Raw genomic sequence first — 16825 nt, 5'->3', positions numbered from 1 at the left:
TCAAAAGGTCAAGACATCTCCCTAGTAACGAGGTTCATCCAAGGCGACTTGAACGTCATAGCAGATTGTCTCAGTCGGAAAGGGCAAGTAATTCCAACCGAATGGACCCTCCACAAGGATGTGTGCAAGAGACTTTGGGCCACTTGGGGTAAACCATCCATAGATCTCTTTGCAACCTCGCTGACCAAGAGGCTTCCAATCTATTGCTCTCCAGTCCCGGACCCAGCAGCAATACATATAGATTCTTTCCTCCTAGATTGGTCACATCTGGATCTCTACGCATTCCCACCGTTCAAGATTGTCAACAAGGTACTGCAGAAGTTCGCCTCTCACGAAGGGACAAGGTTGACGTTAGTTGCTTCCCTCTGGCCCGCGAGAGAATGGTTCACCGAGATACTTCGATGGTTAGTAGACGTTCCCAGAAGTCTTCCTCTAAGGGTAGACCTTCTACGTCAGCCACACGTAAAGAAGGTACTCCAAAGCCTCCACGCTCTTCGTCTGACTGCCTTCAGACTATCGAAAGACTCTCGAGAGCTAGAGGCTTTTCGAAGGAGGCAGCCAGTGCGATTGCTAGAGCAAGGAGAGCGTCTTCCATTAGAGTCTACCAATCGAAGTGGGAAGTCTTCCGAGACTGGTGCAAGTCAGTTTCTGTATCCTCGACCAGTACCTCTGTAGCTCAAATAGCTGATTTTCTCTTATACCTGAGAAAAGGACGATCCCTTTCAGCTCCCACTATCAAGGGCTACAGAAGCATGTTGGCATCGGTCTTCCGGCATAGAGGCTTAGATCTTTCCAAACATAAAGATCTGCAAGACCTCCTTAAGTCTTTTGAGACCACCAAGGAGCGTCGTTTGGCTACCCCTGGATGGAATTTAGACGTGGTACTAAGATTCCTCATGTCAGACAGGTTGGAGCCGTTACAATCAGCCTCCCTGAAAGATCTCACTCTTAAGACTCTTTTCCTGGTATGCTTAGCCTCGGCTAAAAGAGTCAGTGAGATTCATGCCTTCAGCAAGAACATCGGATTTTCGTCGGAAAAAGCCACTTGTTCGCTGCAACTTGGTTTTCTAGCCAAAAATGAGCTGCCCTCTCGGCCTTGGCCTAAATCTTTCGATATTCCCAGCTTATCGGAGATCGTAGGCAATGAACTAGAAAGAGTCTTATGCCCTGTTAGAGCTCTTAAGTTCTATTTAAAGCGTACTAAACCTTTACGAGGCCAATCTGAAGCTTTATGGTGTTCAGTTAAGAAACCATCCTTGCCTATGTCAAAGAATGCTTGGTCAGACTTTATCAGATTGTTAATACGAGAAGCTCATTCACATCTGAGTGAGGAAGACCGAACTTTGCTTAAGGTGAAGACGCACGAAGTTAGAGCTGTAACAACTTCCGTGGCCTTTAAGCAAAATATATCTCTGCAAAGTATAATGGACGCAACCTATTGGAGAAGCAAGTCAGTGTTCGTGTCATTTTACTTGAAAGATGTCCAGTCTCTTTACGAGAACTGCTACACACTTTGACCATTCGTAGCAGCGAGTGCAGTAGTGGGTGAGGGCTCAACCACTACAATTCCCTAATTCCATATCCTTTTAATCTGTCTCTTGAAATGTTGTTTTTTTATGGGTTGTCCGGAAGGCTAAGAAGCCTTTCGCATCCTGGTTGATTTGGCGGGTGGTCAAAGTCATTTCTTGAGAGCGCCTAGATTAGGGGTTTGATGAGGTCCTGTTGTATGGGTTGCAACCCTTGATACTTCAGATCCTAGGGGTCGATCAGCATCCTAAGAGGATCGCGAGGCTCCGTAAGGAAAACGTACTTAAAAGGCAGAGTAATTGTTCAAGTCGACTTCCTTACCAGGTACCTATTTATTTTGTTTTTGTTATTTTGATAACTTCTAAAATGAAATAAAAAACTCTTAGCTCATAAAATGTAAACATATATTACTGGTCTCTACCCACCATCCTGGGTGTGAATCAGCTATATATTCACCGGCTAAGTTTAATATTTAAAAATGATATTTTAATTATAAAATAAATTTTTGAATATACTTACCCGGTGAATATATAAATTAAATGACCCTCCCTTCCTCCCCAATAGAGACGCAGTGGGACGAGGAGAAAATTGAGTCTTTGTTTACATAAGAGCTGGGTATCTGGTCAACAGATGGCGCTGTTGGGCACACCCGCAACCTGTGTAGCGATCGCTGGCGAGTTTTTTCCGTAGAGTTTGTCTGTCGAGCAACAGAGTTGCAGCTATATATTCACCGGGTAAGTATATTCAAAAAATTATTTTATAATTAAAATATCATTTTTGGGTGAAAGAGCCATGTCGTCCTAATGGACCCACCCTCCTTTGGTAAAAGGATGTTAATCCCTCCCTTTTGGTACTGTATCTGTAATACTTACAAAGCTACGGAGAATGGTTTGGTGGCGCCATACGGTGGCGATTGGCCGAACTATTTACAGTACGTTAGGAGAGTCGAGTTGTTTTACCTCTTTAACGACTCTCCTATTTTTCTTGCCACTTTCCCTCTCGAAGTGAAAGGCTATTCGGGGTGTAAATAGCTATGAGATGTGTCAAGATACGTCCTTACGCGTTATCCCTTGGAGAAATTTAAGGGATATTCGCTCCAAGAGTTAGAATTCTGGGTACCTTCGGTAAATTCTCTGGGATATATCACTGTAGTCACATATAACTTAGGAAGCTACTAATGAAGGAACTTCCATCAGGACGACATGGCTCTTTCACCCAAAAATAGATTTTTCGCTTCGCTCAAAATCCGTTATAAATGGCATTCATTTAATTTATTTGGAAGTCCTAAGAAAAATTAAGTAAAACATTGGTAATAACAAAATCAACATATAATCAATATAATCGATGCAAAAACTAACCTATACACAGATGTGTAAATGCATTTGTTTCTTCATTATGATCAGAGATAAACTTAAACAAAACATTGGTTGTCATTTTTTATCGTGCTTTTTGGCGTGTTTAGGAAACGCATGATATAAAATCGCCTTTAATATTTGTGCCTGTTTTAGTTTAGGGTACTGTAGTACATGCATTAAGTGTTCTGTACATTAAAGGGTAGTTTGTTAACAGTACTACGTAAAGGGAAGGTTTTAAAAGTCTGAATATACATGTTAAATAAATACGTAAATATGGTGTCCCTACTTTGCGGATTTTCAGCTATCGCGGTTGGGTTTGGAACCTATCTACCGCGATAAACGAGGGTTCACTGTACTCCCTTCAGTTTAAAGGCGAGACCCAAGGCCTTTGACTGCTGAACCGAGAGAAGCATTTCTTCCCGAAGGTGTACAAGGAACTCCGCTATTATTGGAATCGAGGCATCAAGGGGAGTGATACCCTTTCCACAATACCAGCCACAGAAAACAGACCACTTTGCCTGGTAGACTGACGCTAAAGAGTGTCGAGGTGTCTAGACATCCTTTCCGCTACTCGTTGCGAAAAACCTCTTTCGAGAGAGGAGGTGCTGGTGCTGGACAGATTCCGGGTGTGAAGTCGAAGCGAAGCTATGGCTTTGTGGAAGGTGTTGACATTTGGCTGTTTGAGTAGATTGTGTCATGGAGAAAGTTCCCTTCAGAAGGTCTGGGAACCACTCTGCGTGATGCCATAAGTTCTTGCTTATCCTGACTTGGTTGAGGACTTTTCTCTTCAGACAGAACGAGGACAATGCGTGCACATCTATGTTGTCCCACTGTTGTTGGAATGCATCTTGCCACAGAGCCTGGGGATCTGGGACTGGGGAACAGTAGAGCGGGAGCCTGAAGTTCAGGTCCACAGTCGAGGAACCCCACAGTCAGAACTTTGTTGGCTATGAGATGATTCAAATACCACTCGGAGCCCACTAACCAAGTTGCTCTGCTGAGATTGTCTGCAAGTACATTATTCTTGCCCGGAATAAAGCAAGCAGATAGGGACACTGAGTTGTCTCATGTCCATCTGAGTATCTCTACTGCTAGATGGCACAGGGGCTGCGAGAAGGTACAGCCTTGTTTGTTTAAGAAGGCTACTACCGTGGTGCTGTCTCATCAATACTACGGAGTGCCCTGCCAGGACTGGTGGAACTGTCGGAGGGCGAGGAAGGCAGCCCTCATCTCTAAGAGATTTATATGCTGGTACCTTTCTAATTTGGACCACAGGCCGAAGATGGTGTGGTGTAGCTTGTGGGGCCCCCACCCTTCTTTTGATGCATCTGAAAAGAGCATCAATTCCAGGGAAGGGCCAGAGATGATAGGTGGCCTAAGAGACACAGCAAGCTCTGGGCTGCCCTTCCTCAGCCTCTGAATTCTTTTGTTTGATGGAAATGCTTTGTGCCATTTGGTGTCTATTATCATAGCCAGGTATACCAGTCTTTGAGAGGGTAGCAGTTGAGACTTTTTGAGGTTTACCATGATCTCCAGATCTTGGCAAAGCCTCAGAAGTTTGTCTCTGTGTTTAAGAAGTGTTGCCACCGAGTCTGCTAGAATCAGCCAGTCGTCCAAATATCTTGGGAGATGGATGCCGATTCTATGAGCCCAAGATGACACTAGGACAACCACTCTTGTAAGGACCTGAGGTGCCATGGAAAGACCAAAACAGTCCTTGGGTGTTATTGCTTGTCTGACCGTGTCGGCTGTCTCCATCTTGAATGAGGTTTGACTGACAAACCTGTTCAAGACCGAGAAATCAGTGACTGGTCTCCAGCCTCTAGATGCTTTTTTCACAAGAAGAGTCGACTGAAGAAGACTGGAGACCTCTTGGAGAGCACTCTTCTCCAAACTGGTCTGGACTAAGGCCCGAAGGTCCAGCTCCTTTGCGGATCCTTTCGCATAAGAGCTTATTGGGACTGGATCCCGAGTCAGTGGAGGGAGAGAATGAATGAACGGGACGCGATACCCTGAACGAATCATCTCGACTATCTAGGGTTTGGCCCCGAGCTGCAACCACCTTAGCCAGTGGCTTTGCAGGCATCCCCCACAAGTGGATATGTGGGAGGATTGCCCGTCCTAGCGTAATCGGCCTCTGCCAGATCCCCTATTCCCCCTACGTCCACGGAAGGACTTCGAACCTCTACGGTTGCCTTGAAAGGACTTGTTAAACACGTCAGGGGCCCCTAGCCCTATTCGTCTGTAGTTTGGAAGTAGGCTGTTTTTTCTGTGGTAGAGGTTGGTATGGTCTTGATGATAAGGCATTTTGGAAGAGGGAGTCCTGATTGGACTTACATCACCCGCTAGACGTCTTCCAGCTCGAATAGAAGAGTTTCTCAGCCTAGAAACATCAGCCTGCAAGGGTTGTCAATGGAACTTCTCTATGGTTGAATCCTCTCTCTTAAGAATATTATCGACCTCCTTGTGGACTCATGATACCAGTTCTAAGACCTGATGAAGTGTCCCACAGATTCCGACCAGAGGTCCAGCCACGAAGTAGCCTTCATGGCATACTTTGCAACCATTTCCTGATTGATAATCTCCGAGGCTGAGTACAAGACCGAGAGTCCCGTTAGTTTCTAAAAGGGCATACCCTTCGAGAGAGCCTCTAACGAGTGATCAAGGGGCAAGACCGGAAGAGGCTCATTCAGGATCTCGTAGTACCTCCCCTGCTGCTCGAACAGCAGTGGAAGGAGTTTAGAGGAAGAGCTTGCTTGGAGGGAAGCAAAGGAACCTGTAGCTTGTGGTACTCTTCAACCCCTTTGACCAGGGTTTTTTTTTGAGTGCCATAGACCTGGTCCAAGACTGTGTCATTATTACCCTGAGGGGCTGTCAATGGATTTTGCAGTACATTGATGGTTCTAATGCAGGCTAAAACCTACCAGAAGGCCTATTTCAGCTTCCTCTGCTCCGCCTTTGTTAGTTTAGGACTAGCGGCTGTGGGCAAAAGGTTTTCCTCCAGACCGAATTGCTCATCCACCTCTGAGCTCACATCTATAGGAGCCCTGGGTAGGTCAAAGTCTTCAGGGTAGGCTGTTGACGGGGCAGCTCTAGCTGACTTTACGGGATAAGACTTCCCTCTGCCTCTCTTGCTGAGGCACAAAAGCTCTTTCAGAGGACTTTGGGATTGTAACGAGATCCTTCGGCTCCCTGTGCTGGGGCAGGAGTTCCTCTATTAGAGAAGGCCTTACGGTCTTCTCTATCCGGAGAGGACACTGGTACTCTCCGGGAGGAGGAATAACGTCATGCTGAGATGGTGATCGAGCCTCCCTTAGAACCACCTCTATCAGAGAGAGGCGGAAGGAGTCCGTCATCGAGATTGTCTTCATTTAACTTTTCGGTATAACCGGTGAAACCCAAAACTGCGAGGAACTCCCAGGATCCTCAGCGGTACTTTACTCCTGATTTCTCTTCCGAGGGGAGAGATGTCTCTCCTTATGAGAAGGTCCTGCCAGGGCAGAACCTTCGGAACTCGTTCTAGGATCTGCATGGGTAGAGGTGCCAGGAATGAGAGCAGGCAAGACATACCTCCCAAGGATTGAGAATGGGGAATGTTCCCCTTAAAAGCCTCCCACACTACGTCAAATAGTGCGCTTAGCCATGGGGCTTCTCGACCTCCCAATGAACTGGGAGGAGGATCCTCTGGGTGGCCAAGAGTCCTGGGTCTAGGAACCTGAAAAGGTTTCTTAGCCTCCTTACCTGCAGGATTGGCACTGGTCTACCCATCGAGGTTGATACTTCAGAGCAGTGGACTGCATTGGTGCTTCCTTAAGTCTTACACCTTAAACCCGATCTAATGGGTATCGATCCCTGGGGGGGATCGAGCAGTCGGTCTCGTGAGCTGATGCTTGGGTGAATGACGAGAAGAGTGGTAAGGTAGCGAGAGCCCTTTGTGATAGGTGATACGGTCTCTCTATACCAGAAAAGGTGACGGAATCTCGTCCGAAGACGAAAGGGGAAAAAATATTGAGACCAGCTTGGCTGGCGCATGGTGACCAGTAAGGTAGTAACGAGGAAAGTCACACGATGCTACGGTATAGAGAGCAGATGTCATGAAATGAGATCCCGGTGATCGTCATAGCGAAAGCCCACAGGCTCAGCGAGAGACAAGTAAGGCTCTGGGTCAGGAAAACCCCAAGGTTCAACATGACGAGGGCCCGAAAGTCCGAAGTCCCAAGAGGGCGCAGGCTCAGTGCTATGAGAACCCGAAGGTTCGAAGTCAGGAGAGTCCGAAAGCTAGGCGGGATGAGAGCCCGAAGGCTTAGCACGACGAGAGCCCAAAGGCTCGAGGTCACGAGAACAGAGGGGTTCAGCACGACGAGAACCCTAGGATTCTTTGTCACAAGAATATAAGGGATCATCGTAACGTGGACCCGTAGGTCCGGAGTCTTGAGAGCCCGAAGGCTCACCGCAATGAGAAAGGCTCAGGGTTACGAAAATCTGAAGGCTCAGTGTAACAATGGTCATGAATGCCCGAAGGCTCAGCGTAACGCTTACGAGGGTCACGAGAGCCCAAAGGCCCAACGTAATGAGGACCTGAAGGCCTGAAGTTACGAAAGTCTGGAGGCTCAGCGTAACGAGAGCCCAAAGGCTCAGGGTCTCGAGATACCAAAGGCTCAGCGTGACCGTAACGACAACCCCAAGGAACTACGAGACTTGAACCCGGAGGTTCAAAGGGGTGTCTCCTTACCGCTGGGAAGGAGCACCCCCAGGGTGACGAGGGGTCAGAAATTCCTCCACCCGACGGACCCCCGAGGGGGAACGTCTAGCAGGACCCTCCAAAGAAGGAAACTGCTCTGGCACATAAAGATCACGAACTTTCTCTCGCAAACGAGCGGAATGTTCTCTCGCAAACGAGCGGAACGTTCTCTCGCAGGAGAACATCACCTAAGGGGAGAAGCGTAGGCGTAAACCACAAGCTGGTCATGAGGAATTCTTTCCCGCGGACGGGAGAGAACCCGAAGGAACAACGAGACTAGAACCCGAAGGTTCAAAGAGGTGCCTCTTACCGCTGGGGGAGGAGCATGCCCAGGGTGACGAGGGGTCAGAAACTCCTGCACCTGACAGACCCCGAGGGGGAGCGTCTAGCATGATCCTCCGAAAAGAGAAACTGCCCTGGCACAAAAAGCTCACGAGCTTTCTCTCACAAATGAGAGGAACGTTCTCCCACAGGAGAACATCGCCTGTGACTATGCTTAACAGGCCCCCCCCCCCCCCCCCGTAGGGGGAGAAGCATAAGCGTAAACCACAAGCAAGTCATTAGGAACTCTTTGAAGGAGCTAAGTTTTCTAAAGACCTGCTTCTGAAATAAATCTAAAAATGCCACTTGCATAGTACGACACATCATGTCCAAGAATCTTGGCAAGGATGAACCTGCCACCCTCAAACAAATATATATTCCTTAAGTTATTATAATTGGGGCATTCTGTCAACAAATGCCTCACTGTTAGAGGTACTAAACAGTCGTCACAATACGGTTGGTGTTGGCCCTTCAGCAGAAACTTGTGTGTCAACCGAGGGTGACCAAAACAGAGACGACAAAGAGACATCTCCCATTTTCGGGGCATCATGTTATATCTCCAAGGAGATATGACATTTGTTACTTCTCTCACTTTATTGCCATCTAGACTATCCCAGTGCTGTTGCCATTTATTGCAAACCAATTTCTTGATGTTAGGTAGGAAATCATTACACGGAATGGGATACCTTCTTGGCAGCAACTCGGATGCAGCATTCTTTGCCAGTGAATCTGCCTTCTCATTCCCAGACACACCTACATGTGCTGGAACCCAACAAAATCGAACTGTTATACCTCTCCGTCCAATAATAAAAAGCCATTCTAAAATCTTTAAAACTAGAGGGTTACTAGAATAAAAAACTTCTAAAGCTTGAAGGACACTCCTTGCATCACTAAAAATTGTAAAATTACCCTCCTTCCCCAACGCTATTTTCTCAATAGCGGTTAATATGCTATACAGTTCGGCTGTAAATATGGAAGCGGTTAGAGGAAGTGCACCTCTACAATCAAAACCATTACAATGTACTCCAAATCAAACGCCAGCATCATAATTGGATCCATCAGTATATATAAAAGTCGATCCTCTATGTACTTCAACATGTTTCATAAAAAGAGACCTGGCTTCTATTTCTGTCATATTCTTCTTAACTCCAATAAAGTATTTACAAAAAGATATCTCTGGTAATTTCCATGGAGGCGTTGATGATACCTTGAATGAAAGTACCTTACTTCTAATTATATCCAGACTGTTTGATAATTGTTTCACCCGAAAGCCATGAGGTTGAGGAGATTTGGGGGTGCAACTCAAAGTATGTTGGGTGCCTTACAAGGCTTGCAGTCTGAAAGGCTAAAGAATTAGGGAGTCTTTGCAATCTAAATCAATACCGAATAATGGAAGACATTCGGTAAAGGTCTAGAGGTAACTCTCCAGCATCAACAAGGAGACTTGGGATAGGTGAGGTTCTAAACGCTCCTGTGGACAATCTAATACCAGCATGATGTATTGAATCTAATATCTTTAATCGGCTTGGGGTGGCTGAGGAGTATATTTCACATCCATAACTAATTTTGGAAAAAATCAAGGCCTTGTATAATTTTAAAATAGTATTGCGGTCTGACCCCCATGATGTATGGGACAATACTTTTATAAGATTCAGAGCCTTAACACATTTAGCTTTTAATGCTTTTAGGTGAGAAACCCATGTAAGTCTACAATCAAATATCAGACCTAAAAATTTTGCTTCCCCTACACATGGGATACGTTGACCTTTAATGCATATATCCGGGTCTGGATGTGCTCCCCGGATACGACAGAAATGTACAATAGTAGTTTTACTTGTTGAGAACTTAAATCCATTTATATCGGCCCACTGGATAATTTTGTCAATTGAGAGTTGTAGTTTTCTCTCAACCAGTGCCATTCTAGCTCCAGCAAATGATATTGAGAGATCCACAAATAATGTTGAGAGAACATCCTGGGGAATGGCTGAGGATATCCCATTAATTGCTAGTGTAAAAAGAGTTACACTCAGCACTCTACCCTGAGGAACTCCTTCTTCCTGGCATTTACTCTCTGATAGAGTTTCCCCCTCTCTCACTTGAAAAACTCTATGTGAAAGAAATGCCTGAATAAATAGCGGAAGATCTCCTCTCAATTCCAATTCATGAATTGTTTTAAGTATATCATATCTCCAAGTGGTATCATATGCCTTTGCTCAAAAAAGACTGTCACATGGTGCTGTTTGGAAGCAAACGCTTCACAAATAGAGGACTCTAGTTGTATCAACACATCAGTCGTTGAGTGCATTTTTCTGAATCCACATTGAATGGGTGATAAAATACCCTGCTTTTCAAGGTACCACATCAGCCTTGCATTGACCATCTTCTCCATGATTTTACATAAACAAGATGTCAATGCAATAGGTCGGTAGTTTCCTGCTAAAAACTTGTCCTTATCGGGTTTTAAAAAGGCTAAAATAATGGCTAGTTCCCAAACACTTGGATAACTATGATCATGCCATATTCTATTAATAATGCTTAAAATAAATAACTTTGTATTAAAATGTACATGTTTAATCATTGCATATGGAATTCCATCGGGTCCAGGGGCTGTGTCGTTACAAGTGGAAAGTGCCGAATCATATTCTCTTTCAGTAAAAAGAGAATTATATGACCCCCTTCTAGTTGCAAAATTTAAAATTTTCTTTTCTTCAATGCTCCTATATTGGTGACCAGGAGCTGCTACACACTTGCAAGATACATTTGAAAAATGATCGCCCAGGGCATTGCCCTCTCACTAAAATTCTCATGGCTCATCTTTCAGCTTCGCAGAAAGTAATATCCTCTGTAAATAGCGTAGGGTTTGTACTTAGTTACGGAACAAATACAAATTATATATAATTTTTGGTATTTTTAATGTTATATAATTAAAAAAAACCATAAAGTTTCATAAATTATTTGAAAATCATATCCAGTATCAACATTGTTTACCTGTGAACTTGTTTGAAAATACATTTTTTAACACCTCTTTTCAGATGGAAGCACCACAGGACCTCTAGTCACACTCCCTATGGCTTTAACATCAGCTGCTTTGCAGCAGTCTGCAGCAGCAGCAGCAGTGGTATCTGCAGCTTCAGCAGCAGCAGCAGTAGCAAACTTGAGCAGTAGTAATAGTAGTAACAACAATAATGCTAGTAGCCAGGCTTTACCAACAGATTTGTCAATGCATATTAAGAGAGAAAAGAGAACTTAAGATTTGTAAAACCTAGTTACATTTGCAGTTGTCAGTGCCTTTATATGTAAAAAAAAAAAAATAACCGGTGGTACTAACATTTCTATATATACAAATATTTTATAATGCAGTGCATTTTTAAGGCTATACAACCATGTATACTGTTATCAAATATTCTCCCTTTCATGTAAGTTTGTTTTGTGGCTTATATTCATCATTGTCATCATCACCATAATGGTTATCATTATTATTGTTGTTTCAATAATTCATTCATGCTTTACGCATAATTTATGAATAATAGCATTTAATAAATATATTAATACTTGACAGTAACCTGAATGAAATCATGTGATCTTGAGTCACTGTCATTTAACAAGATAAGAATTTGTATTAAAACCTCACAATATTCAACTTGACATTTTTGCATTATTACTTCAACATACATGTACTGTACATGGAAATGGGCTACACTGGATTACCACACTTTTCACTCGTTTAAAAATATGCCAATTTTATCATAACTAAATCATAAAATTGATTAAACATGTGAGGAAAACAAATCTATTAACTTGGTGAGATTGAATATAGACTGTGGTTCAAAAGGTAAATGCTTTCTCTCTTCAGAACCATTTCAGTGTATATTGGAAAGTTTATCTAAATGTTTAAATAGTAATTTCTATAGTGTTAATGATCTTTGTCTACCTTTCTAAGTAGAAATTCCTGACAAGTTTATATAAAATAATAACAATATTCTACTTGAACATTGTATGTAACAGGTCTAGAATGGGTAAATGAAAAGTGCTTTGAGCACTTTTCAGTGGAAAGTCACAATTTTAACACATGTCAATGGTAGTTACCATCAGCCTTGATTGTCTTAATAGGTAGCTATTAATCCTATTCTAGAGAAAGTGGTGAAACTTTCATTGGTAGAGACATTACACATCTCATGACTTAAGGTTATCCTGAAATTCCGAAACAATGGGAAAATAAGAGACCAAAGAATTTGCGATGAGAAATTTGTAGTTCTGGGAATTGGAGAAATAGAAAATAAAACCAGTTAGTGATGAGAGATTTGATTTACATGACTAGACGAGAGAGGAAGGGAGTAGGATAAAAGTTTGATGAGAGAAATATAACTGAATTTTCCTTAACCACAAATTTTATAGTATCTGACGTCTATTTGTTGATACCCCTTGATAATTTTACCAATGATCTTTACTCATATGACTATACCATCAACAAAATCCATGGAATCATCTGAAAACCTAAGTGTTTCTTATGTAGTGTACTCTACTCTTTTACATGTAAAAGTACAGTACAGTAGTTGACAATTGGGTTCAAGAATTTAAACCTTAAGGCTTAGGGACTAACATGAAAGTTTTCTGTACACTTTTTTTATGTGAAGGCTAGGGCTCTAGGAAACAACAAACATTTATGACCCCTACCTTTCTAGAAAGCATACTGTGATAGTGTACATTTGGCTAAGACCTCAGAGCATTTTGTCAGACATCTTGATAAAGTCAGTGTTTTGCAACTAACTACGGTATATGGGGACACTTCTGCTTTTATCATTATCTTCGATCAACCTTTCAGTGCAAGCTTTGTGCTTTCCCCTGGGAAGAATGTTTTTCTCATGTGGGGATAACTACTGACTATGTCAAACACTGCAAATATAATACAATTTGTATTTTCCCTAACTATACAAACCTGAGTCATTTATATGGGTTACTCCTAGTCTCGTTTTCTCTACGACCTGACAATCAAAAGAAAATTGGTTTGATTGCATCATGCTTCATTGCTTGGCAACTGCTGTGCATGAATGATAACGCTTATTCACAGTGCTTCCTCACAACACTCACTTAGTCAAAGACTTGTGAGGGGGTGGGTTGAGGCAAGACCTTTGATAAATGACTCAGGTTTGTATAGCTAGGAAAAATACAAAATGTTTTAAATTTGTAGCTTATTCCAATGCGGATACAAACTTCCGAGTCATTTATATGGGAGTGTTTGTTAGGTGGAAGGAAGTCTCTGTGAAGTTAAGAGGTATGCCCTATCTCTCATAGATACAAGTACTATAAGTAATAGCAAGAGATCAAAGTGAATTATTTGTGAAGTGTAACCGGTTCATAAAGAGGCAAGGCCTTACGTTCAATTCTAGAGATTAAAACACTTTGCCAGGAGTGAAGTGATATGAACATCAAGTGTTGCATAATATTAAAATTTCAATATATCAAGTACTCAACTTCAAGGTATTCATACTTACATTAGGGTGGATTCCAAGTGAAGGCTTTGAGATCACCATCTGCCTTAGTGCCCATTACATACTCTTATAATGCAGAGAATAAATGATACCCTAGATAAGAGAAGTTATGTGTCCCATAAAAGCTTACTCTTAGATTATTTGTTGTGCTGCAACAATATGACCTATGGGAAAGGTGTCTAAAGACCTGGGTGTGTGTGCAGTCTTTCAGATAATGGTTAGTTAAATTGATTTATCTCTTCCAAACACCAGCTTTAAGAGCTTGTGCTACAGAGGGGTTTTTGCAGAGCACTAGGGTTGTGGCAAACCCACGAACAGTATATCATGTGCTCAGGGGGTGGGGGGAGGCCTTGGATATGCTTCCCCTGAGGATTTATAGGCTCAAAATTATTGTTTCTCTCAACCAGATGGAAATATTTTCAAGATATTTTCTTTTTGGAGTGGCCAGTGTTCACAAACAAATTGGAAATTTTAGGTGTAAGATGCTGCATTTTTTTCAGATTTTTACACACTGCTCTTAGGGGACATAGTAACATGTCATCCAAGTCATCAATTACCTCTTTGAGAGACAAGATAGTGAAAAAGAGTCAAATCTGAGATCATTACCAATCAGATTCTGGGTTTTGGCCACAAATTTGAAAACAAAAGACAGATAGTTCTCTCCACTCTCTGGAATGTGACATGAGATAGACCATGCAATTTGCTTACTCTCTTGGCTGAAGCTAAGGCAAAGAGGAAGAGAGGAAGACCATCTTCAAGGTAGGGTCTCTGTTTAAGGCTTTATGCATAGGTACATAAGGGGCTTGTTTTAAGGCCTGTAGAACTTTTGCCACATTCCAGGAAGCGGGATTGAGGTTTTGAGGAGTGCAAGAATACTCAAAACTCCTCATCAGAGCTGAGAGTTCACAATGAAGAGGAGAGATGAAGCCCTTTCAGTATGAATACCTGGCTCAAGGCAGAGTGCTTCCCTTTCATCGCAGTGACTGGAACGAACTTCCTGTCTCTTAGGAACACCAAAATGTCTGCAATCAGGGGAATAGTGGCTTTGTGTGGAGTAGTATTCACCCTACGACACCAATCAAAGAAGATTTTTCACTTTGTATGGTAAATTACTGCAGAAGACTTTCAAAGATTTCCGGAAAGCTGCTTCGCAGTTGGTCTTGAAAAGCCTTTTTATTATTTCAAAGACGACACTGGATAGTCTCCAACCATGAGGGGACAGGCAATGTATTGCATCGTGGACTTTTCTTATGTGAGGTTGGTTTCGCAGGTTTGGCCTGGCCATCTGGAAGTTCTCTTGAAACTTCTGTGAGAAGTTCCAGCAGGTCTGAATTCCATTCCACCGCTGGCCACTTTGGGGCTACTAGCATTACTCTGTCTCCCTTGAATGTTCAGACTCTGTTCGAAGTCTGACGAATCAGACAGAACAGTAGAGAGGTGCAACGGTCTAGTCTGACCCATGGCGTTGGAATGCATCTTCCATCAGTGCAGATTGGTCTGGGATTGGAGAGCAATACACCGTGAGTTTGTGATTCAGGTGGGTGCCGAACATGTCTAGAGATAGGAAACTCCACAAAGTTACAAGTCTCTTTGTCACTAGGGGAAGCAAAGTCCATTCTGAACTAACTGTCGACCCTCAACAGCTTCCATGGTCTGCAAGACATTCTTCTTCCTGGGGATGAACCTCTAGCCAAGAGAGCATGCTTGGGACTGTGTCGACTTGATTATCTCTACTGCTAAATTACGTAGCAGGAGAGAGGCTGCACCTCATTTTTTGGAGATGTAGGTCACCACCGTGGAGTTGTCACTCATCAACACCATGGAGTGACCTCTCAGAGTCTTTGAGAAGTGGAGTAACAATAGTTGCACTGCTTTCCCTTCCAGGAAATTTATGTGAAAGGCCTTTTCCTCCTCTGACCATAGGCCCGAGATTTGCTCCCTTCCTAGGTGAGCAACCCAACCTCGGCAAGAAGCCTCTGAGAAACAGGAGGATTAGTGGCAGATGAGCCTGAAGGGCATTCCCGCTAACAGATTCTCCTTGTTCACCCACCAAAGGTCTTTTACCATCTCCTGAGGTATTTGTAGCAGGGTTGCAGGGTGGTCTGAAGTCTCTGACCATTCATTGTTCTTCACAGACCACTGCATCGAGCAAAGATGCATTCTCCCAAAAGGGACAAGTTTCTCTAATGAGGAGAGTGAACAGGAAGGAGTTTCCCTTTCAGAAAGGTGGCTGCCAATTCTCTGAACCTCGAGAGTCTGTCGGCTAATGGAAAGGCTCTGGCTTGGATTGAGTCTATGTTCATGCTCAGGTACTTGATGGAATGTTGGGGGATAAGGCTGGACTTTTGCAAGTTCAGTTGGATCCCTAACTCCTTGCACAGATCTAAGAGAAGGTCCCCATGTTTTAACAGGAGAGCTCAGGATTCTGCTAAAAGAAGCCAGCCATCCAGGTATCTCAGGAGTCTGGTGCCCATAGCATGAGCCCAAGCTGAAACAAGGGCAATAATTTTGTGAAGATCTGAAGGGTTGTTGATAGGCCGAAGCACAGCACCCTGAACTAAAAAATTTTTGTCTCAAAAGGGAAACCCTAGGTACTTCCTTGAGGCACGATGGATAGGGACCTGAAAGTAGGCATCTTTCAGGTCTATAGTCAGAAGGAAATCATTCTTCCTGATGGCTTGGAGAACAGAGACTAGGTTGCCATTTTGAACTTTGTTTGTAGCAAAGAAAGGTTCAAGTGGGAGAGATCTATGATGGGTTTTCAACCTGCTGTCAGGTTTACTACCAGGAATAGGTTGCTGAGGAAGCCTAGAGAGTCGCTTGAGACTTCTTCCACGGCTCCTTCCTCAGACAAGAATAGGTCGTTTACTGAGCCTTTCGAATAAAATTGTTGGATGGTCAGAGGAGGCAGTCACGCTATGAAAGGGAATCGATATCCTGAACGGAGGACTTCTACTGTCCAAGGGTCAGCCCCCAAAGTCCTGCCATTTCTGCCAAGAGCTTTGTAAGCATCACCTTACTGGTGGTAAGCTGGGGACATGCCCTCCTTAGCATGAATCTCTGGGACTTCACCCTCTTAGTCCGCAGGGATCTTCTCTCCAACAAAAGGTAGATCTAGGGGCCTGGCTCCCGGGTTGCTGTATATCCACTGGAGGTAAAAGTCATCTCTGCTGTGGAACTGGGTTAAAAGACAAGTTCCTTAGCTGTTTCTGGGGAGTGGGCAACCTTGGTGCTACTGCTCTATTTATCATAAGGCCTTGTCCTAACCTCTTTACCTTTTCAATCGCTGTCACTACATCCAAGGGTCGGAAAAGTGAGAGAAGTTTACTAGCTCTCAATTTCTTAGGGTTAATGCATCTCTGGGGGCAGGCCTTTAGAGCATCTGGCTAAGA

At 43.5% G+C, this 16825-nt stretch overlaps 1 protein-coding gene across 3 annotated transcripts in view; it reads left to right on the top strand.

The window, feature by feature from the left end:
- The window catches only part of bs (blistered), a 569070-nt gene extending 555809 nt beyond the window's left edge, over positions 1–13261 (top strand). For all 3 annotated transcript variants that reach the window (XM_068387965.1, XM_068387970.1, XM_068387962.1), the window contains one exon: positions 10977–13261. In XM_068387965.1, coding sequence (XP_068244066.1) covers positions 10977–11194 — 218 coding nt within the window. In that variant the 3' untranslated portion in view covers positions 11195–13261. The remainder of the gene's footprint in view (positions 1–10976) is intronic.
- The last annotated feature ends 3564 nt before the right edge of the window (positions 13262–16825 follow it).

Source organism: Palaemon carinicauda, chromosome 1 (assembly GCF_036898095.1).
Source record: "Palaemon carinicauda isolate YSFRI2023 chromosome 1, ASM3689809v2, whole genome shotgun sequence".
NCBI lineage: Eukaryota > Metazoa > Arthropoda > Malacostraca > Decapoda > Palaemonidae > Palaemon > Palaemon carinicauda.
The sequence above is the reverse complement of the archived record's forward strand: the minus strand, read 5'-3'. Positions and strand labels throughout refer to the sequence as shown.